Source organism: Malaclemys terrapin, chromosome 7 (genome assembly GCF_027887155.1).
Source record: "Malaclemys terrapin pileata isolate rMalTer1 chromosome 7, rMalTer1.hap1, whole genome shotgun sequence".
Taxonomy (NCBI): domain Eukaryota; kingdom Metazoa; phylum Chordata; order Testudines; family Emydidae; genus Malaclemys; species Malaclemys terrapin.
Genome location: NC_071511.1, coordinates 104,477,921 through 104,502,525, shown reverse-complemented (window position 1 = coordinate 104,502,525; position 24,605 = coordinate 104,477,921). Strand labels below are relative to the sequence as shown.

The window sequence follows — 24,605 nt, the reverse complement described above, 5'->3', positions numbered from 1 at the left end:
TATAACAGGCCATTAAATTTCGCCCAGTTATCTCTGTATTGAGCCCAATAACTTGTTTGACTGAAGCACAACTTCCAGAAAGGCATCCAGATTTGATTCAAAGACCTCAAGAGTTGGAGAAACCACCACTTTCTTTGGTAGTTCATTCCAATGGTTAATAACCCTCATTAGTAAAAATTTGTGCCTTAAATTTGTCTGGCTTCAGCTTCTAGCCACTGGTGGCTCTTATACATTTCTCTGCTGGATGAGAGCCTTTAGTATCTGGTATTTTCTCCTAGTGAAAGGTACGTATGCATTATAATCAAGTAATCGCTCAACTTTTTTTTAATTAACTAAATGTATTGAGCTCTTTGAGTCTCATTGTAAGGCTTTTTCTCCAGTCCTCAAATAATTTTTGGGTTTTTTTGTGCATACTCTCAATTTTCCAAGATCCTTTGTAAAATGTGGACATTGGAACTGTATGCAGTATTCTAGTATCTGTATCATCAGAGGTAAAATCACCTCACTACTCCCCTGCATTGTGTTAGCCTTAGAATAGAATCCATTTCACTAAGGTGACATTGTTGTCTTTAACCACAAGAACATCCTTTCTGTTCCTGCAGTCCCCCTCCTTGGGTCACTACATACTTTCAACTTCTGCAACAAATGAGGCAGGTGTCCTGCATCATTCTGTGTATAGGATGGATGGTGCTCAGAGAATTAATCAGTTGTCTACAGATGTGTCATAAAAAAAAAATTCAAATAATTAAAGTTTTGCAAAATCTAAGCAACTGAAAATAGGGTCTTATAATGGAAAGTGTTCTACAATCTCAACTATAAGTGTTACTGCCACCTCCACCTGTAATTACCAATCTCTTGAGCAAAGTTCCATTGCAAATGTATTTTAAATATGGGAATTATGAGGAAATAACTCTGGACTGCTGTTTGCACACTTGGGAACTGTTCTCAATCTAATTCTTTTTTTTGCATTCCAGTTGCAAAATCTTGGGCAGAAGTGGTGAAGTTGGGTGTTGCAAGACCACAAGTAAAGGCTGTTAAAAAATGTGTTCTCAAAGGAAAATCAGCCAAGAAGTTAACAAAATCACCAAAGGTATTTTTATTTAAAATAAACCGTACTATTTTCTGAATGCGTAGCCTCATCAGCTTTTAATACATTGTTAGTAGCTAGGTGTGTTTCAAAATCTTCCTTGTCTGCTAAATAGCCTTCGAGCACTGATACACATCTCCCTGATGACTCTAAATATGCTAGATTCCAAATGTTCCTTCTTGATTAGTGAAAAGACAGGGCCAAATTTGCACCATTTTTCATTGTATTGATATACACCTCTACCCCGATATAATGCTGTCCTCGGGAGCCAAAAAAACTTACCGCGTTATAGGTGAAACCTCGTTATATCGAACTTGCTTTGAGCCGCCGGAGTCTGCAGCCCCACCCACCCGGAGCACTGCTTTACCGCGTTGTATCCGAATTCATGTTATATCAGGCTGAGTTATATTGGGGTAAAGGTGTATTAAGTACAGGATTTAATTGAAACTAAAGAATGTGCGGAGGGATAGCTCAGTGGTTTGAGCATTGGCCTGCTAAACCCAGGGTTGTGAGTTCAATCCTTGAGGGGGCTATTTGGGGATTTAGTTGGGGATTGGTCCTGCTTTGAGCAGGAGGTTGGCCTAGATGGCCTCCTGAGGTCCGTTACAACCCTGATATTCTATGATGTGTACCTTTTAAAATATTTTGATATCCACAGTGAGATGTAGTATTGTTCAGCAGAACTAATGTAAGAGACAAGGTTATCAGTGATCTCAAACTCTTATAATGTGGACCATTTCTGAAGATAAAGGTCTTGTAGATCGTCTTCTCTCACACACCCAGTTTTATATTTTCCTGTATCGACAAACTAAAAATGTAGGACTTTAAAGTTATTAGTACAATAAAACCTTAGGTGTTCATTGCTCTAATCTGTCTAAAGTTCTTTGGAATTTAGTCCTGTGTTTGCTACTTCTCCAGTGTAATTGTAGTGAACGGCGAGATGCTTTGTTTATTAAAAGTCCTTTGGAAACGCAAATGTTTCTGGACTGATTATACAGCTCTTGTCACAATTAGTTCATATTACAAAGCAATTTCTGTTAAATGTGCCTTAGTAAAGAAAGCACTATTGCTTCTGTTTTTCTGCCCATTCAGTTGTACAAAGACTATAATATATTGTTTTTTGCCTTATTTTAAGGACTTGATCTTTCCTCAGTTTAAACAAAGTGCTTGGTTTACCTATCTTTCAAGATAAAACTTCCCTTCATTTTCTGCTTACAGTGGTACAGGACAACAGCAGTATTCCGTTCTTGTCCTTCTTCCTTAGTTGGCATTAATATAATACCTTAGTTTGTATTTGTCCAGCAGACATCGGCTATCATTGAGGGGAGTATATGTGGAAGGGCTAATTAGTCCACTGTGGTGTGTTGAATGGATAATCAATTTTACTTTTACTAGTACAATTGAAACTGTGTGAATTTCTAATAAATTTTAATTTTGTCATACTATTTAGAAAATTTTCCTTCAGTTAAGTAGAGTTGTTCCGTATTAGTATTCTGCAGTAGCATGTTGTAAACACAGTTTGATTCCCAGAATTTGGCTTTCTGTGTCCACAGAAACTGGGAGCCTTTGTCTAAATCTGGGTTGTTGGGCTGTCAGCAGAAAGGAAGGTTGTCACGCCTGCAGGGCCAGGAGGGGAAAAGAGGGAGGCAGCTTAACTTTTGTGTTCAGTAAGAAATTAATTATAACAAGCAGTAGAAAATGTTGATTTATTCAGAACTTTTTGAGTTCTTAAATTGTTGTATGCAGAGTTTGCTAAAAGTTGATTACCTTTAGTACATAGGCATTGCTCTTTGACATATTTCTAGCCAAATTTTACCTTTGAGGTCACCATTAAATGGTTCTCCCATTCTGGGTGCCAAAACATCGATAGAGTAAGTTTTTTCTCTTCCTCCCCATTTCCCAAACTTAACACATGATGGGAAATATAAGGAATAATTATAGCAGAAAAATGAAAATAGAGCCTTTCAAAAATTTGTTTTAATCTTAAAAAGCTTTGTGATAGGGAATGGGCCAAATACACGTTTTATACTGCTCTGACTAGGGTGGAATGATTTAAATCAAAGTGTTTGAAATCAGCAAGCAGGAAACATTTATTTCAATAATTTATTTTAATCTTTATTTGTATTAATTACTTTCCTAAAGAACAGTTGATTTTTTTTTCATTGCTTTGTATCCAGTAAAACATGCTGATTTGCAATTAGATGTAGCCTTTACACCAGTGGTTCTCAACATATTACACATTGTGGGCTGCATAAACGGCCCAGAATGTGTAACCTGGCAGGGCAGAGGAATCCGGGACCCTGAATCCTGGACCCCTGCCGTGCTGGCTGCCACCCCTGGCCAGTTGCCCCCACCCATGCAGCTGCCCCGACCCCAGGACCCCTGCCGTGCGGGGCGGGCCTGGAGCCTGCAGGGCGGGCTGGTGTCCCCAGGTTCCCACGGGGCCAGCTGGCCGCCCCAGATCCCAGGATCCCCGCCATGTGGGTCAGGCCAGCCGCCCGACCCAGTCCCCTGCTGCAGGGCTGCCCAGGCCCCTGGGGCCGAGCAGCTATCCTGGACCTCGGGGACTGCAGGGCCAGGTGGGAGCTGACCCCCTTGTGCTAGGCGGTGCAGCAGCCCAGACCCCTCCCCCCTGGGCAGCTGGGACCTCGGAACCCTGGACACACCTGCAGCCTTTAGCATGCAGCTGTGTGCTAATTGGGCCACATGCGAGCCGTGAGTTGAGAACTGCTGCTTTACACTGTATTTCAAGAATACTTGTGATATTTCAAGCTCTATTTGGTTGGAAATTCAATTAAAAATGCACAAAACCAGTATTTTAAAATTGTTTTTAGAAGTACAGTATAACTACCTTTAACGTGCTAGAATACATAAGAAAAGAGTTTTGTCAAAACATGTTTTGCTTTTAAAACTAACCAATAAATTATTATCTATAGTTAGTGAATTGAATTGATTGATTCTGGTCAATGTGTGCTTCAAGATCATCCACTCACACCAAGTTTTTATTCATAGATTGGAAGAGGAAAACAAGTTTTCCTGCTTTTTTATCTCCCAATTGGTTTCTTAGTTTTGCATGAACTATTCATTGAACTGAAGTGAAGAAAACTTTCTGTCTCTGTCTGCAGAAGAGACAACTGCTATCAAGAGCTGGTTTAGTACATCAACAAACTCTGGTTTTAGGTTTACTGTATTTTGAAAAATAAACTTGAATTTCATTTAATTAAAAAAAACAATTTAAACTAAAAATCCATTTTTTAAAAATGCACATTGGTTCTGACTTTGGTCTGATCTGTGAACAAAATGTACACTGATTTAACTAAAATAAATTTTTAAATGTAAACCAGTCTAAGGTTTGCACCAATTCAACTTAACAGACTTAAAACTTTTAGTAACACTGGTACAGGTTAGTGTGTGGATCTTATGCTGTTTTGGTTATTACAATAAATTCTCATTTACTGAGCAACTCTGTTTTTCTTTCTACAGACTCCAGCAAGAAAAGTAAAGGGTCATTTTAGTACAGGTCATGCAGATTCTCCAGCTACAATAGTGATAGGAAGAGCTCATGCCACCAGAGTGAAGCTGGTTGGACAGGCCCCTAGAGTGGTCAAGAATTGTGCTTTGAAACAAAACATGGATATAAATGAAAGTTTCACAGGTAATTTGCACACTTTTTAAAATTAAGCCACATAATTCTTGCCTTATTTCACTTTATGTTGGTTGATAAAAGCAGTTTCCACTTAATACAGCCTATCATGTAACTTGGAACATGTTAATCTCCTTTACATAGGAGAAAATACTTTTATGTACTGCGGGGACCATAACTTTAATTTTTTTCAGCCTTGAGATTAAGATCTCAACTTGAATCTTGTATTAGGAGGGTTTGTATTTAATTTCAACTTCTTGAAAATGAGCAAACTTTGTCAAGGTCATCGCTGTCAAAGTCACTACCTTCTAGGTCCTTCCATTGTTTTCACCCTCTTCTGCTGCATCAAATACAAACTTCCTGTTCTACCCTTCAAAGCTGAACACAGTTAAGCTCTGCAGTCTCTCTCCTTCTTAATCCAAGGTTGACTGCTCTCTTAACTCCACCAATGATGCTAGAGTTTCCGTTGCCTGGTTTTCTACTTTCTTTACACTAGTGCCTTTATGCTTTCTCCCATACTGCACTTGCACATGGGGAAAACTGCCAGTCAAATCTGTAAAACTACCACTTTCTCTTAAGCGTCCTAAATCTCACCTATATTATAATGAGTAAGGCTACATTTTAGTCACAGGTATTTTTAGTAAAAGTCATCAACAGATCACTGGCAGTAAACAAAAATTCGTTGTCCATGATTTGTGCTAAATAACCCTGACTAAATCTTGGGTGCTCTGGGGTAGGGGGTGGCGGTGCGTGGCCCAGGACCCCTGCTGATGCTGCGGGAGGGGGAGGGGCGTGCATGGTGACCCAAGATCCCCACTGTGGGGGGAGGTGGAGGGTGGTGGCCCAAGCTGCTGGGGCGGCCTCAAGGCCAGACACACCAACTGCTGCAGAAGTCCCAGAGGTCCCGAAAAGTTAAAGAATCCGTGACTTCCATGACAGACTCGCAGCCTTAGTAATGAGTACTGAAAACTGCCATATAACAACTGGCATGTAGTAAGTAAGCTGTGATTACTGCTACTGATTAGTATAATTTTTAGCCAATCAGTACTAAAACATTTTATTTTGTTAATTTATCCTCTTACTTCCTCTCCAACTGGGATCACTTTTTTTTTTTTTTTTTTTTTTTTTTTTAATGCACCTGTTATGTTTTGGTGTCTAGATAGTAAGTTCTTTGGAGATGGACTTGCATGTACTATCTTTGTGCAGTGCCTAGCACAATTGGACCCAAACTATGTTTTGGCATCTGACAGCTGCTACAGTGTAAATGTTATTTGAGTGGTATCTCAATCAAATATTATTTTAATGTATAGTTGTAATTATTTCAATTTGTGATGCTCCGTAAATGCATAGAATTATAAAAGAGACCTCAAGAGGTCATTTAGACCAATCCCCTGCTCAAAGCAGGACCAATATCAACTAAATCATCCCAGCATGTGTGCTTTCTGTATATCTGGAGTACAGTTGTGTATACAAATTGGGCCATCGCACCTTGATGCATCAGTAAAGTATGTCTCTAGATAAAGCTTATATAGTTTAGTATAGTAGTGTTTCATTGTTTTACAAATAAAAAGAATTACATTCAATTTATTTAAAATGAAGGTGGTGAAAAATTTAAAAGCAGGATGTGTAGCTAACAGCAGAAAAATGTTAAACTTTACATTATATTTGGATGTCTTGCTGTATAAAATGCTGTGTGTCCACTTTCTCTTTGTGCTCAGTTTAGAGCTTCTCACAGGGAATTATCAATATCTCTTGAATTGAATCTGACTCACACACATACCTACACATACACACACCTCTTGTGCAGTGCTTACACATGTACGTGTTAGTTTGCAGACAATTTCTACTAATCAGTACTGCTGTACTACATCCTTATTATTCTAGATTTTGGGTTTTTTAGTCTTTTTTAAATCAGGGAAATTCAATCAGGGATGAAACTACTAACCTGACTTTAACTTATGACATAACACATTTCCAGAGGTGACTCGAACAATCAGTGTATTAACATATTATACCACCTGTTATAATGCCTCTACTGGGAAATAGACGTGAAGTCATGTATGATTATCTGCCCTTAATGTTACATTGTGTGGTGTACTATTTGAAGAAAGGAACTAAGTCACAACGCTTCATTTTATCCTTTGTTCTGCCAACTGTATAACTGTTTTGTAAATCAAAGCATATGCTAATTACTTTAAACATAATTAATAGGAATGACTGAGATGTTTAGAACTCCAGTAAATGAAAATCAAAAAAGTCCATCTTTATCTGCTGCTCACAAGACTGATCTTACACCATCATGTGCTGAAGTAGAAGGCTCTGAGGTACACACTCCAGAGGAGTCTGGTATGTTTGTTTCTTTTTAATAGCCCTGTGGAAAGGGAGTGAGGGTTTATGAATTGCATACAAGAAAAGCAGACTAGTGCTACTAATCTGGATCTCTGAAGCTAAGCTTAGTCAATTATTGGTTTTGTTTGAACCTATGTAAACTTAGTGTAGAGTGAGAATGGGGCAGGTGGCAGTTCGAGATAATTCTGAGATAGGTGGTTGAATGCTGCTTTCTAACTTAAAAGATGTATTTGTAGTCCCAACTATTTCTGAACTGGAATGATCCATTTCATTAAATGGTTGTGTCCCATGGAGTATGGTGCTTTCAGAATGTTGACGCATGTATGATTGTACAAAATGGGTTTAAAGCATTGAAGAGTTGGTATGCTTCAACAAAATGCAGTGAATTGTTGTATGCAGACACAACTAAGCCCAATGCTTGTGTTTTAAGATAGGGCGAGGGTGGTGTTCATGGAAAAGGTGAGGACCAGACTGAGAAATCAAAGGCCATCCAGGGTGGAAGGATGATACTCAGTAGGCACCTTCCTAACTTCCCCACACTTCTTTGGTAGGGTTTCCTTCCTTTCTGTTGTAACCCTTGGTACTAGTCATTGGGTCGCTGTAAAGATCAAAGCTAATGTTGTCCCTGAGAGATCAAATGAGATCTCGTTTCTTCACTATTTAGCAAGAATTGCCTTAATATAGTTCTTCATAGGTAGAATTCAAGAATAAATCCTATAATATACCAAAACTTTAGAATTGCATTTCTATTTACTTGAGAATCTGGAATATATATTTTTAATTACAGAAGAAGGCTTAATAAACGGTTATATTTATTATATATATATTGGGGGGAGGGATAGCTCAGTGGTTTGAGCATTGGTATGCTAAACCCAGGGTTGTGAGTTCAATCCTTGAGGGGACCACTTAGGGATCTGGGGCAAAATCAGTACTTGGTCTTGCTAGTGAAGGCAGGGGGCTGGACTTGATGACCTTTCAGGGTCCCTTCCAGTTCTAGGAGATAGGATATCTCCATATATTATTATTATTATATTCAGAGCACTGTGTGTTCCACAAGTACTAAATTTGCTGCAAAATTGTGTTATAGAATAAATCCAAGGTTGGTTGGTTGGCTTGTTTTAAGATTTCCCTTGCAGGGCTTGTCTACACTTGACTTCTTTCCCTAAAACTCTCCCCTGTCAGTACCACCGTGCAGCTCTCTACACCAGTAATAGCAATGGTGGGAGATAAAGGGTAGACAAGGGGACAGTGGCCACTTCAGTTTTACAACATTATCCATGCCTGCTTTGATCCACAGAGTCCTGTGCGGATACAAATTTATATCCGCAGATGCAGATATCCGCGGATATAAATCGGTATCCACAGAACTGCAGGGCACTCCTGGAGACCGCAGCAGCAGAAGGAGCAGAATTGGGGCCGCTGCTCCCAGCAGTCAGTGCCCCACTTCAGCAGCTTCTTCAGTGTGGCTGTACTGCCCCCAACCTTGCCCATTGGGGCGGGCATCAGGCCCACCAGCAGTTGTCCCTGATCATGCTCTTGTGTTCAGGTGGTGCGCACGTCCCCAGACAGGAGACGCAGACAGCTGCATGGAAGGGATCGGGGTGGGATTGGGGCAGTATAGCCTCACTGGAGGAGCTGCCACCAAGGGTGCTGGCTCTTGGGAGCAGCAGCCCTGTGTTCTTCTGCTCCTTCTGCCACTGTGGTTCCCAGGAGAGCCCTGCGGTCCTGCAGATACCAATTTATATCCACGGATCTCTTCATACGCGGATATAAATTTGTATCCATGCAGGGCTCTACTGATCCAGTACCTTGCCTATGTTATAGCTACTTGCGTTAGCAACCTTGAGAAATTGTAGGGAAAATCTAGTGGAGATACAACAGTGGTTAACAACAAAAACCTTTCAAACAATATACCATATATGAACTTGACAATTTGTTTTCTGAGTCTACAGACAGACTGAAATAATAGCAGTTCAAAGTGAAGCAAATTTCAGTATCAACTTTTACTGCATTACTGGTCACTTTAATGTGTTTATCTTGCACAAGTTTTTTTGTCCCCCATGTCTTTTCCAGTGCCAAAAATGCCAAATGTCCCCTTATGCCAAAAAATCAGCTTCCACCTGATGCTTATACAGTAACTCTTCACTTAATGTTGTAGTTATGTTCATGAAAAATGCAACTTTAAGTGAAACAATGTTAAACGAATCCAATTGTCCCATAAGATTTAATGTAAATGCGGGGGGTTAGGTTCCAAGGAAATTTTTTTGGAACAGACAAAAGGCATTATACTGTATACTGTACAGTACTGTATTGTACTGTGATTGGGAAGTGCCCCTGGCTTACCCCACACAGGCACAGCCCGCTGCAGGCAAGGATGCTAGGAAGCACCTTTGCAGCAGCAGCAATAGTGGCAGCTTCCCCGGAGAACAGGCTCGGATTTTGCTAGGAATGCTCCAGGCCCGCCTCTTCCTGTCCGCGCTCACTCCAGTCCTACCTCTTCCCACCCGCACTCCACCTCCTCTCGGGAGCACGCCACATTCCCACCTCCCCCCCGCCCTCAAAGTCCTAAGCGCTGCCAAACAGCTCTTTAGCGGTGCTTAGGACTTTCTGGGAGGGAGGGGGAGGAGTGGAGACACAGCGCTTCCCTGCTCTTCCTCCTCCCTTCCAGCACTTCGCGCTTAGGACTTTCTGGGAGGGAGGGGCAGGAGCGGGGAAGCCCTGTGTCTCCGCTGCTCCCCCTCCCTCCCAGAAAGTCCTAAGCTCTGCCAAACAGCTGCTTAGCGGCACTTAGGATTTTCTGGGAGGGAGGGGAAGGTGTGGAGACGTGGTCCTTCCCTGCTCCTCCCCCTCTCTCCCAGAAAGTCCTAAGCACCGCCAAAGTGGGAAGCGCTGGGAGAGAGGGAGAGGAGGTGGAGAAGCGGAACTTGTGCAACGCTCTCTTGTAAAGTCGCTGCTCTTCCATAGAATCTTACAAGCAGGCAGCCAAACGATGTTATAAGGGAGCATTGCACAACTTTAAACGAGCATGTTCCCTAATTGAGCAGGGACGTAACATTGAAACAGCGTTAAGTGGGATAACATTAAATGAGGAATTACTGTATGTTATGCATTTTCAGAACAAAGTTTGCAGCACATTTAAAATTTAGGGACAGTATACAAGAAATTTAACTTAATATTGGATTAAATAATAGAAGGAACACTAGTTATATTCATTTTCCAATTTAATTCAATTAAAAACTCAATTTTAAAATTTGTGTAGTTCCTTCATGTTGTTTTTCATTGTTAATTACCAAGTTACTTGTTTAAATAAGACTAGATTTTTGTGGGAGGGGCAGAAGCTTTGCGTACCTGATACTTCTTCAGCAATTTGCATACTCGGCTTCCTTGCTTAAATTTCCTTTTGAATTACATAAACCTAATTTTATTACAGGAGAGATGGTAATATCACCATTAAGTATCTCAGGCATGTCACAACAGAGAAAAGATAGTCAAGATGTTGTATCTCGCTTCCTGAGAGTGGAGAAGTCTCCAAATTCTGCTTTTGTCGCAGTTAAGTTAAAGCAGACTCCTAAAAAAGAGAGAACTGTACTGGAAGAGAAGGTGGAAATGAGTAATCCATTAGTAATGCCAGAAAAGCATATAACTGAGATGACAGTGGGAGCTAAAAGGCTTGTGAAGACTCCAAAGCAAAAGATGGAACCCGTCGAGCCTCTGTCGGGCGTCAAAAGGCTCTTGAGGACTCCAAAGCAAAAGATGGAACCCGTCGAGGCTCTGTCGGGTGTCAAAAGGCTCTTGAGGACTCCAAAGCAAAAGACCGAACCCGTCGAGGCTCTGTCGGGTGTCAAAAGGCTCTTGAGGACTCCAAAACAAAAGACCGAACCCATCGAGGCTCTGTCGGGTGTCAAAAGGCTCTTGAGGACTCCAAAGGAAAAGACTGAACCCATCGAGGCTCTCTCAGGCATCAAAAGGCTCTTGAGGACTCCAAAGCAAAAGACGGAACCCATCGAGGCTCTCTCAGGCATCAAAAGGCTCTTGAGGACTCCAAAGCAAAAGACCAAATCTGTCGAGGTTCTTTCGGGCATCAAAAGGCTCTTGAGGACTCCGGAGCAGAAGACGGAACTTCTTACAGATGAAATTGCCTTAAAAAGATTACTAAAGACTCCAGCACAAAAAAAGCAAGTAGTAAATGATCTGGTGGGAGTCTCTTTTATGAAGACAACACGAAAGCAGAAATGTCAGTCAGTAGAAGACATGATAGGGATCAGCCATATGAAAAGGTCTAAGCAGAGAATCCAATCAGAAGATACGGTAGGAATGAAAAGGCTATTGAAGACATCACGTGAAAGAGTTGAACCAGTAGAAGACCTGTTTGGTATCAGCAGACTACTGAGGACACCAAGGGAAAAATATCTACCAGTTGATGACTTTGTGGGATTGCAAAAACTTATGGCTGAGCCTAAACAAAAATATTCAAATTCTGAACTGGATTTTGCTGGTGTTAAAGAAATTTTTGATACACCAAAGGAAATTAAGGTAAATGATCTTGTTATGTTATTTTGGTAATTTTAATTTTAGTCAAATTCATAAATGTTAAGACTAGAGGATACCATAAGATGATCTATACCAGTGCTTCTCAAGCTATCTGATGTGGGGGGCCGGCAATTTTTTTTTTCCAATGTGCCAGGGACTGGTGCCATATTATTATTCTACTTGACGCTCTTATGAGGAAACTCATCATGGACCGGCAGCCAATGGCTCACGGACCGGCACCGGTCCGTGGACCACCACTTTGAGAAGCACTGATCTATATTGCCTTCCTGGCTATAAAATTTCATCCAGTGTACCCCTGTGTTGAGCTCAATAACTTATTTGGCTGATGCATGCATTCCAGAAATAGTGCTAAATAAGTTATTGAGCACAACACAGGGGCAGTGGTGGATTCTCCATCTCTTGATATCTTCTAATTAAGAATCCATCACTTCCCTTGGTAGCTTGTGCCTGTGGTTAATTGTTTTCATTATTAAAATTTGTGCATTATTTCTAATTTGGATTTGTCTGGCTTCAGCTTCCAGCCATTGGTGAGTCTTATGTCTTTCTTTGCTAGATTAGAGTTCTTTAGTACACCTCTACCTCGATATAACTCTGTCCTCGGGAGCCAAAAAATCTTACTGCGTTATAGGTAAAACCACGTTATATCAAACTTGCTTTGATCTGCCAGAGTGTGCAGCCCTGCCGCCCCCGGAGCGCCGCTTTACCGCGTTATATCTGAATTCGTGTTATATCAGGGTAGAGGTGTACTTGAAATTTTCTTTCTGAGAACGTACTGTAATCAAATTGGCTTTCAACCATTTTTGATAAACTAAGCAGATTGAGCTCTTTAAGTCTCTCACTGCACCCTTTCCAATTTTTTAACATTATTTTTAAAACATGGACATCAAAATTGTATGTGGTTTCCTAGTACTGGTCTCACCAATGCTTTGTACAGAGGTAAGATCATTTCCCAACTCTTGCTCACTATTCCCCTGTTCATATGTTTAAGGATCACAGTAGCCCTTTTTGCCACAGTGTGGTACTGAGAACTCATGTTAGTTTGCCTTTCCTCTTTGACCTCCTAAATCCTTTTCAGAATTACGGCTTTCCATGATACAATCCCCCATTCTGTAGATACGGCCTGCATTGCTTGTTTCTTGGGTGTGTAAATGGGACCAGTTTACCAGGTGATCCAGACCACTCTATGATGTCAACCTTGTCCTCCTGGTTATTTATCACTCAGTCAATTTTTGTGTCATATGCAAGTTTTATCAGCAATGATTTTATATTTAATTCTAGATCGGGGTAGGCAACCTATGGCACGCGTGCCAAAGGCAGCACACGAGCTGATTTTCAGTGGCACTCACACTACATGGGCCCTGGCTGCCAGTCCACAGGGCTCTGCATTTTAATTTAATTTTAAATTAAGCTTCTTAAATATTTTAAAAACCTTATTTACTTTACATATAACAATAGTTTAGTTATATATTATAGACTTATAGAAAGAGACCTTCTCAAAACGTTAAAATGTATTATTGGCATGCGAAACCTTAAATTAGAGTGAATACTCGGCATACCACTTCTGAAAGGTTGCCAACCCCTGTTCTAGATCATTGATGAAAATGTTGAATAACATCAGGCCTAGCACCAATCCCTACAGAATCCTGCTATAAATACCCCCATTCGCTAACGATTCTCCATTGACAACTACTTTTTTTTTTTTTTTATATCGGTCAGCTGGTTCTTATTCTATTTAATGTGCTTTATTAATATTGTATAGTGCTATTTTTTTTCATCAGAATGTTGAGTGATACTAAGTCAAAAATGCCTTACAAAATTCTTAAGTATATTACTCTGACGGGTTAGATCACAGAAACCCCCTTGGGAGCTGCCACCTGATATACCAAGACTACCCCTGCTCCAGTTTTCCCTGCCAGCTCAGGACTCCAGAACTGTGTCTTGCTGAGCCAGACACTCCTGTCTGCTCCAACATAGACCCAGGGTCTGAATCACTTGTCCCAAAGCTGCAAGTTTACCTGAAAACAGCTCACAGAAGTGTGCTTGTCTTTAGCACTCAGATGCCCAACTCCCAATGTGGTCTAAACCCAAATAAATCCGTTTTACCCTGCATAAAGCTTATGCAGGGCAAACTCATAAATTGTTCGCCCTCTATAACACTGATAGAGAGATATGCACAGTTGTTTGCTCCCCCAGGTATTAATATATACTCCGAGTAAATTACTAAATAGAAAGTGATTTTATTAAATACAGACAGTAGGATTTAAGTGGTTCTAAGTAGTAACAGACAGAACATAGTAAGTCACCAAGCAAAATAAAATAAAATGCGCAAATCTATGTCTAATCAAACTAAATACAGATAATCTCACCCTCAGAGATGTTTCAGTAAGTTTTTTCTCAGACTGGACACCTTCCAGGCCTGGGCACAATTCTTTCCCCTGGTACAGCTCTTGTTCCAGCTCAGGTGGTAGCTAGGGGATTCTTCATGATGGCTCTTCCCCCCCCTTTGTTCTCTTCCACCCCATTATATATCTTTTGCATAAGGCGGGAACCCTTTGTCCTTCTGGGTTTCCACCCCCCTTCACTGGAAAAGCACAAGGTTAAAGATGGTTTCAGAGTAGCAGCCGTGTTAGTCTGTATGTGCAAAAAGAACAGGAGTACTTGTGGCACCTTAGAGACTAACAAATTTATTAGAGCATAAGCTTTCGTCATCCGAAGAAGTGGGCTCTAGTCCACGAAAGCTTATGCTCTAATAAATTTGTTAGTCTCTAAGGTGCCACAAGTACTCCTGTTCTTTTTTCAGGTTAAAGATGGATTCCAGTTCAGGTGACATGATCACATGTCACTGCAAGACTTCATTGCCCACTTGCCAGCACACACACACACACACACATACAGGAAGGCTAACAGGTAAACACAGCCATCTGCAGACAATGGTCCTTGTTAATGGGAGTCATCAAGATTCCAAACCATCATGAATGGCCCACACTTTACATAATTACAATAGGCCCTCAGAGTTATGTTTTATATTTCTAGTTTTAGATACACGAGTGGTACATTTCTACAAATAGGATGATCACACTCAGTAGATTATGAGCTTTGTAATGATACCTTACAAGAGACCTTTTGCACGAAGCATATCCCAGTTGCATTATATTCACTTATTATCAAATCTTTACAAAACTATCCCAGTTACATTATATTCACTTATCATGTTTTTATAAAACCATATAGACTGCACAACGTCACAATTACATCTAAACAATTACCCTTCTCAACCAAACTTGTAATCTCAAAAGTGGATGAAATCAGATTTGTTTGACAAGATCTGTTTTCCATAAAATCATGTTTACTGGATTTACTTGTATTTCTATCCTTTAATTCTTTATCAGTTGAATCTCATTTCAGTTTTTTCATTATTTTGCCTGGGTTTGATGTAAGGCTAACCAGCCTATAGTCACCTGGGTCATCCCGCCTGTCCTTTTTAAATATTGGCACTCGACCATTCTTCTGGACTTATGGAATGTCCCTATTTCAAGATTTATTAAAAATTATCATGAGCAGGCCAGAGATCTTCTTAGCTAAGCCTTTTAGGGCTCTTGAGTGCAAGTTACCGGGACCTGCCAATTTAAAAATATTTAGTCATAGCAGATGTTTTTTAACATCCTCCTTAGTTAGTAATGGGCCAGAAAGTAGCTCATCATCCTTATGTGATAAGAATATATTGTCCTGCTTATTTCCAAATATAGAACAGAAATGTTAATACTTCCTGCCTTTTTTGCATCATTAATTGTTTTAACATCTCCTTCTAGTAGGGGGTCTATACTATTATTAGCATTTATTTTGTTCTTAATATACTTAAAATCTCCTTCTTGTCCTTAACCCTGACAGCCACAGATTTATTGATTATTTTTTAAATTTGTTAGGTCAAAGTTACAGATCTCATGCAAGAAAATAATTCTCCTCATATTGATCCTAAAAGTGAACATGGTAAGTACAAATGTGTGCATTTTAATGTTATAATTTATAATGTATCTGAAATGTGTGTGTTTTTGAATATTTGCTGCTGGGAATTGGAATTTATGAATGTAGTATGCTGATAGTAACATCTGTAGATCCACCAGCATGAACATCCTGCTGTTAAACTTCATTTAAAATTCAATCTCTTTTGAAAGATTTCCAAAAGCATATTATTCCGTTAACACTATGTTGGTTCAAAACTGAGTTGAAGGTAAGAATGCTATCTATTGAATCATCCTATATTACCTTGTGCATTTAGCTGTTATTTTCTTATTGCTACTAAATACAACGGTACCTTTTCTTAATGCAGGATCATCTTTCACATTTCATGACTTTGGGGTTTTTGTATGTAGCTTTAATATTGCCTTAATGTAGATTTTGCTAAATATATACAAATGAGATTAACAGGATTTTGTGCTGCGTAGCCTTGAAAATCATTTGGCAGAAGAATCGGAAAAGAAAAAAAAAAGGCATGAGATTCAGAGTCTTCAGCACTCTTGAGCATTCTTTGGGATTTGGTCAGTGTCTTTTCAGGATCCCAGGTCGCCTTTCTTCCAGCTCAGCCTTCTCTTCCTGGTTATGGATTCTCCTCTCTAACTCTTTGCAGCAAACTCTCATAAACTTGGGCTGGTCAGAGAGTCGAAAGGTTCTCTCTAGCTCAGAAAACATGTCCCAGAATGAACCTCCCAACCTCACAGTTTTTAAAAGCCAGTTCTAACACCTCTCCTGTCCTGCTAGAGAATTTCCACTGCTGCAACCAGCCTCCCTGCAGACCACCTGGAATAACTGGATTCTTACAGCCCAAGCACCCTCTTTAGTATACCCATTGTCCTTCCAGAGCACAGTCATTAAATGTTAATGACTTCTTTTGATTTTTCTGTATGGGAGAAGCCTTCCAGCCAAATGTGTGGTATATGACAATGTCATTGTCAGCCAATGGCTGATTTAATGCATGAGAGTTAGAATTTTATACATAGAATCCATAAAATCAATCAGAATTCATAAGTTGTACAGAGAGAGATTTCCCTAAATCATCATAGTAACCGTAATTATATCCTTTATCAATGGTTATTAAACAGTCATGAAATAATCATATCTAAAGTATCAAATGTATTCAAGTTTCTCTCATTCTAAAATATCAGTAGCCCAACCAATAAAATAACATTTGTTTCCTTTTACTGTGTAATCAAAAAGCATTCATTGTTGAATCCGTAGAAGTCACTCAAATATCTTATTTAGAATATTAAACATATGTTAACTTACCATTTTAATAAAATCAAATAGTCCTACCCTAAGCTTAGAGATAATTTTGATCAGGCATGTTGTGCAGTTATTTTACTAATTTTATTCTTGCTCCTTTTGTTCTGTGTTTTTAATGAAAAATGTTACTTGTTTTAGAATCCAGAGGAAATTATGAAAGAGGACTGAAGCAAGAGAAAAAAATGGAAGATTCACTTGAAAAAACATCACTCCCATTTGTGAGATCAAGGAATGGAAACATTAAAAATGAACAAGAATTGCAAGAAAGCCTTGAACATGCATGTATTTCACCTAAGGAGTCAGAAAGTGTGAAAAATATAGAAAATATTGAAAAAGAAAAAATGAGTAATGGCTCTCAGACACAGAGCCATAATCTCTCAAATTCAGTAATCTCTCTTTTACTTACCAAAATGGATCCAGTTCAAGAACCAGCTATGCAACTGCAAAGAGAATTAAACCAATATTTGAAAGATAGTGATGATAAAGAATTGCTTTTTGAAAATCCTGTTGCCCCACAATTAAATCTTATCCAGGAATCTATCGATTTGTCCAGTAAAGACAAAAAATCTACAAGGGCAAAACAGCAGAAAATAGAAATAAAAGAGAACCCCTCTTCACTAAGAGAATGTGAAGAAAATCTAAAGGAGAATGTAAATTTACTAGAATTACCAGTTCTGATGAAAGAGAGGATTGAAGACCAGAAGGAAGAGGCTGTTGCTTTCACTTCCGTAGTTAAAAATCTAGGAAGAAAAGAGAGAACTAATCAGTGTATGCAAGAAGAAATTATTTCAAAAATTCATGTTCACAAACAACTTGACAAAAATAAGGAAGCTGTTTCCTCAGTAGAAATAAATGGAACTTTTCATAGCTCCAGAAGAGGTAAAAGGAGTCTTGAGTCTCATGATAAAGATTCTTTAATGCTACAAAGAGAAACTACAAGTATGAAACAGAATTTGCAGACTGTGCATCAATCTGTCACAAACCATATTTTAATAATGGAAAATGATCAAAGTCTGAAGACAGCAAATGTATCTAGTAGCAGTAAAAATGTAAGAGGGCACACTCTGCAAATAGGGCTTATAGCACCTGAAGATAAGTCTGATCAAGATAGTGTAAAAAATAATGAAAAGGTGGCTCTGTCAGTTAGGAAGAGGTCTAGAGGGGAGAAAAAATTAGTTCCAGCTAAAAGAACCAGAAGAGGGAAAACTGAAGATAACAAACAGGGATTTACAGAGGAACATGATGCAAAAGAAAAACCCCAAAGACAGACAACAAGGAACCCTTGTAGGGCAGAAACAGCAAAGTGTATACAAACAGATGAACAGGATTTTGCCCACAGTATCATTGAGGCTGCTGCAGTAGAAGAATCTGAAATCAATAAACCAACCCTTGAAATTATGGTAACAGAGATGAAAGGAAGAAAATCTTTGAGAGTAAAATCTAGAAAGCAATTAGAGGAAACAGAGAAAGTAAGTACAGAGATGGGACCTGAAAGTGTAAGACCTGTCCAGGAAACCAAGAGAACATCAAAAGAAACTGTAGTTAAAACACACAAAGCTATAAAAAATGAGACAAAAGCGGTTCAGGGAACTAAGGAAGCAGAAACAGGTCAAAGCTTAAAGTTAAAGAAGTCACATTTTGAAAACACAAATGAAGCACCACTTGATGTTTATAGCTTGCAAGCAAACAGGAATTCAATAAAAAAAACTAATCAAAGACATGGAAATAAGAGAGGTCAAAAAGGTATATTGGACATTAAGGAAGGTGAATTTGCCAAAAATGAAAAAATGATACCACAAAATATACCAGAAACTGAACCAGAGACAATTTCTACAAAAGACTCTCTAGGATCTCTACAGACAGTGCAAAATTCCAAAACCAAGGAAGCCCAAAACAATCCAACTGCTGCAATGGTATATGGTCCTAAAGATGTTGAGAGAACTGTTCTTAGACATGGAAAGAGGATAAGGAAAGGTGATGGCAAACAGGAAGCATCTGAAACCAAACAAATTGAGATTTTAGAAAATAATCCTACAGAAGCAAATGAAAATACATCAAGAAGAGACAGAGAGAAAAAAGTTCATTTTGAACTTGAGGAAGCCAATTCTGCTTCTCTCAGAGGAAAACACATTTTACCTGAAGGTAATGATAAAGACCAAAATGAGACTTCAGAAAACATTCCTTCCCAAGCAAATGAAAATCTCTCAAGAAGGGGCAGAAGGAAAGAGGTTGATCTCACGCCACATGCAGTTAGTTCCACTTTTCTTAGAGAAAAATACAGCTTGCCAGAAAGTGATGCCAAAAAAGAAGCTCCTAAAAAAGACCAAGTTGCAGCTTTGGAATCTACTGCTTCCCCTACAAAAGAGAATACATCCAGAAGGGGCAGAAGGAAACAGGTTGATCATAAAGCGCTGGCAGCTAATTCCACTTCTTTTGGAGGAAAATGCAGCTTGCCAGGAGATAGCAGTAAAGAAGAGATGTCAGAAGATCAAAATGTGCCTTTGGAAGCTATTGTTTCTCCTACAAAAGAGAAGCTATCAAGAAGGGGCAGAAGGAACCAAGTTTCTCTCACATCTCGGGCAGCTAGTTGCACTTCTCTCAGAGGAAAAAGTAGCTTGACAGAAAACGATGATAAAGATGCGATTCCTAAAGAAGACCAAAACGTGCCTTTAGGAAGTACTACCTCCCAAGCAAAAGCTAATCCACCAAGAAAAGGCAGAAGGAAACAGGTTGATCTCACAACACAGGCAGCTAGATCCACTTCTCTCCGAGGAAAAAGCAGCTTGCCAGAAAATGATGGTAAAGAGAAGGTTCCTAAAGAAGACCTAAATGTGACTTTGGGAAATACTACCGAAGCAAAAGCTAATCCACCAAGAAAGGGCAGAAGGAAACAGGTTGATCTCACGACACAGGCAACTAGATCCACTTCTCTCCGAGGAAAAAGCAGCTTGCCAGAAAATGATAATAAAGAGAAGACTCCTAAAGAAGACCAAAATGTGCCTTTGGAAAATATTACTTCCCAGGCATCAAAAAGGGGCAGAAGGAAACAGGTTAATCTCACAACACAGGCAGCTAGTTCCACTTCTCTCAGAGGAAAAAGCAGCTTGCCAGAAAATGATGGTAAAGAGAAGGTTCCTAAAGAAGACCCAAATGTGACTTTGGGAAATACTACCGAAGCAAAAGCTAATCCACCAAGAAAGGGCAGAAGGAAACAGGTTGATCTCACGACACAGGCAACTAGATCCACTTCTCTCCGAGGAAAAAGCAGCTTGCCAGAAAATGATAATAAAGAGAAGACTCCTAAAGAAAACCAAAATGTGCCTTTGGAAAATATTACCTCCCAGGCATCAAAAAGGGGCAGAAGGAAACAGGTTGATCTCACGACACAGGCAGCTAGTTCCACTCCTCTCAGAGGAAAAAGCAGCTTGCCAGAAAATGATGGTAAAGAGAAGGTTCCTAAAGAAGACCCAAATGTGCCCTTGGGAAATACTACCGAGGAAAAAGCTAATCCACCAAGAAAGGGCAGAAGGAAACAGGTTGATCTCATGACACAGGCAGCTAGTTCCACTTCTCTCCGAGGAAAAAGCAGCTTGCCAGAAAATGATGATAAAGAGAAGGTTCCTAAAGAAGACCAAAATGTGCCTTTGGGAAATACTACTGAGGCAAAAGCTAATCCACCAAGAAAGGGCAGAAGGAAACAGGTTGATCTCACAACACAGGCAGCTAGTTCCACTTCTCTCCGAGGAAAAAGCAGCTTGCCAGAAAATGATAATAAAGAGAAGACTCCTAAAGAAGACCAAAATGTGCCTTTGGAAAATATTACTTCCCAGGCATCAAAAAGGGGCAGAAGGAAACAGGTTGATCTCACATCTCAAGCAACTAATTCCACTTCTCTCAGGGGAAAACGTCACTTGCCAGAGGATGAAAAGGCAGCCAAAAAATTAAAATCAGGTATGGCAATGATTTATTTTCAGTTACCTAATATAATTGTTTAATTTTTGAAGGTGGGTGAATGCAAACTATTGCATGTTTTAGATAAGGAAGTACTTTATTCTTGATCTTGCATGTAATGGTGGGAGGGATACCTCAGTGGTTTGAGCATCAGCCTGCTAAACCCAGGGTTGTGAGTTCAATCCTTGAGGGTGCCACTTAGGGATCTGGGGCAAAAATCAGTACTTGGTCCTGCTAGTGAAGGCAGGGGCTGGACTCAATGACCTTTCGGGGTCCCTTCCAATTCTATGGTATAGGTATATCTCCATAAACTTAATGTTGTGAATAAAAGTGATAAAATGTACATTACTGTAGGTCCCAATACTTCAATCTTAAAAGTTCGTTGCCACAGGGACACTTAGTACATGTTTGTATAGCACCTAGCACCTTTGTTACTCTAAATCTGAAGTCCTCAAAATTTTTCATATTATGAATCACCTTCCCCTCAATCTATTTGCAATTGTACAACATCTCTGTTGCAATTACAACAATTGTTAACATGAAAAAATATTAGGAAAATATTTAGTTAATGTTTTCAATGTGATATGTTGTCAATTGTAAAAAATCACCATCTTTTTCACCTTCATTTAATCTTCCCCACTTATGTATGTTCCTTCTCATCCTTCTCCTCTGCCTGGTCCCCTCTTCCCCTGTATATGCTTTTTTGCTGTCTGATCCTCCAATCCCATGCTCACGCTACCCTCCCCCTTTTTTCCCTTTACATTGGCTCTTTTGTCTTGTTCCTTTTTCTCATTCTTTTCTCCTGCCTTCTTGTTCCCTTGCTTGCTCCCTGCTCCTGCTATACATGCTTGCTTTGGTGCCTGATCTTCTGCTGCACTAGGTACCTGATTCCTTTCTTGCCGTTCTTCTGGACAATGTTTTTCTGGAGGTCATCTTTCCACCAAGCAGCTTTTGACGGTAACTACCATCTCTGGTGCCATTAGTGACTTTTTTTCTGGGATCAGCACCTGTTTCCTCTGGTTTTGAGATTCTTATGCAGGTGTCTAGTCTTTTCTTTACAATGAAGAGCCTGACCTGCTTGCTCTTTGTGGACCCAGAACCACTGCTGTATATTCTAATGCAGGGTTTTCCTTGATTTAATATTTTTATTGTTTTTAGTTTTACATATGAGTTTAAAAAAAAAATCACTAAAATAAAGTACCAAATTGGGTTTATAGTATAATTTTGGGACTAATACTGCACAAAGGCCCCAAGAATCAAGTGCAGCCAGTTATTTTGGTTGGAACCTCAGCCTTTAGTAAAAGGCTTAAACCCACAAGGCAGCAGGAATGTTGGCAGTACGCTTACTGAATGGTGGCCTGCATTCACCATGTCACAGCACTATCTTTGGACATTTATGGTGATTTATAAATGTCATCTGCTGCTCCACCATAGCCTTTTAGTACAGTCATCAAATCGTCCAGGACTGCTTATTCAACAGGCTTCCCTGCATATATCACAGCTAACCACCGTATCTGAAGTCCATTTGTACAGAATGGACTACCATGGTTGCAAAATGCCACATAAGAAAAAAAATTAGGTTTGGTGCACTAATTAATGTTAATCTGGTTTCAGAAATAGCTGAGAGCCTTCAGGGATCTATTTTAAAGGATGCTGGTTGTGCAGAAATGTAGTTTCATAACTGGTTTGTTGTATTCCTGGGTATTGTCTCTGGGATATATTTATTAGGGATATTTTTCTTTAAAACAGCATAGCTTGAAGATTTGAATTTCAGCTAAAAAGTTTGATTTATTATCCAAATTTACAATTAATTTTTTTTTTTTTTTTTTTTTTTTTACAGAGTGTGGTGAAAGTACAACTCAGCAGAAAGAAACAAGAAACAAAACTAAAGGAGAACTTGGCAAAGGTGGTATTAGCATGATTCAGAGTGCTGGAGGAACAGAAAGGAAAACAAGAGCAAGTGCAAGAACAAGAAAATAACCTCTTTAATAGTTGTAGAGCCAGTTCTGAATATTTTTCAGTATTTGATTTTGCAGTTTTTTTACGTAAATGGATGAGCACTTAGATTTGATAGAGTTGTAAAGCATTCAGTGAATTTAGGTATAATGGAGATATGTTTATCTGTTTATATAAGTAGAAGAGATACCTCTTTTAATGGCATAATTCAGGCAAATATATTTGCTTTCCAAACTGTTGTGAGCTTGTGCAAAATTACAGCAACCAAAAAAATTTCTGTGCCAACATTGATGCCTCCTTTCATTGATGATCATTTCAGAGGTTTGGAAGTTGTATTACTTTGCTGAATCTGCCCATATGTAATTGTATGTTATTATCTAGTTAGCTTAATTTTGGGATACTGAAGTTTTATTTTTTCATGAAAGTTCTGTAAATATCCTTTTTAAAAAGTCTACAGGTTTTTATTGGCAAAACTATTATGTGGGAATTCTGATTTAACAGCTTAAATTGACTACTGCAAAAAATGCGAATAGATTTTTATAAGAGTTAATAAATTTTGTAAATGTTAATTAGATGTGTGATTTTATTTTGTGATTTAAGCATACTTTTAGTTATAAGTATATTAGGAAACTCAAGATTTATGTATAATTACTATTTTTTCTCACAAGCACAGTGTCAGCGTTATTCCCCCATTCCTCTAAATGACCCAGCAGGTTTATGGAAGCATGTCTTATATATGATGGGTCTCCTAGAATATTGGTTGTCCCCTAGTTTGTCGGGCAAGACTGCTCTTTGCTCTGCAGCAGGTCCAATTGTACATGATTGCTAACACCAGACAGTCTGCAAAACTAACTGGACAAACAGTGGGCATCTTAAAGCAATGGGGCTGCTCTTTCCCCAACTCCTCCTTTTCAAAGGAGTGTTGTTCTGTGTTTTGTATGCAGTTATTTTAATATAACATCATCCAAGTGTTTTCAGCATCCAACGACCATGTAGATATGTACACACTAACTAAAGACTATTATTCTTAAATAATGGAGTCTTTCTGTTACTTGTAAATAGCACATTGCATGAATAATTCAAAATGTTAGATATATTTTTTGAAACTATAAGATAGTATATATTCTCCCTGCCATTTATTTGTGTTTAAGAGCCTAATCCTGCTCTATTGAAGTTGATGCCATAAATGTCCCGTTGACTACAATGGTGGAGGACAAGATACAAGTCAACTTCTTCTACCACATATTTACATCTGTTAAGTGAGGTTTTAAGCCAGTTTTCAAAAAGAAACCAGTATTTTAAATGTTTTTTTTCTATGAGGAGCTGAGTCCTAAAATTTTTTAAACATTGAACCTTTTCTACGCTATCATTTTCCATTATTACATGACCACTAGCACAGCTCCACTGGTGTTAACATTGATGGGACCATTAATGTGGACAGCCTGCTGCTCACATTGAAACCATTGTGCCACCAGATCTGTTCCAAGCAGAGTTGGGGCTTGTCTTCACATACAGCTGTGCCATTCTGGTGCTTTAGTGAAGATGCTTCTATGCCAAAGGGAATAGTTAATCCACTCTTCCATCAACATAGCGCTATCTACACGGGGGTTAGGTCAGTATAACTACATTGTCATGGGTGTGGATTTTTCACACCCGTGAGCAATGTAGTTATACTGATACACGTCTGTACTGTAGACGTGGCCTTAGATGACAAACAGTTTAAAACACTGGCAGCTCTCCCACTGTTGCTACTGCTGGTGGAGCTGGAGTAGAGAGATTAAGAAAAATATT

The 24,605-nt window shown here is 39.2% G+C and overlaps 1 protein-coding gene across 2 annotated transcripts in view; it reads left to right on the top strand.

The window, feature by feature from the left end:
- MKI67 (marker of proliferation Ki-67) overlaps nt 1-23,383 on the top strand; it is a 39,359-nt gene extending 15,976 nt beyond the window's left edge. For both annotated transcript variants that reach the window (XM_054035971.1, XM_054035972.1), the window contains exons 11-17: nt 975-1,090; nt 4,571-4,742; nt 6,942-7,076; nt 10,510-11,612; nt 15,554-15,617; nt 17,046-20,858; nt 22,699-23,383. In XM_054035971.1, the coding sequence (XP_053891946.1) occupies nt 975-1,090; nt 4,571-4,742; nt 6,942-7,076; nt 10,510-11,612; nt 15,554-15,617; nt 17,046-20,858; nt 22,699-22,838 (5,543 nt within the window). In that variant the 3' untranslated portion in view covers nt 22,839-23,383. The remainder of the gene's footprint in view (nt 1-974; nt 1,091-4,570; nt 4,743-6,941; nt 7,077-10,509; nt 11,613-15,553; nt 15,618-17,045; nt 20,859-22,698) is intronic.
- The last annotated feature ends 1,222 nt before the right edge of the window (nt 23,384-24,605 follow it).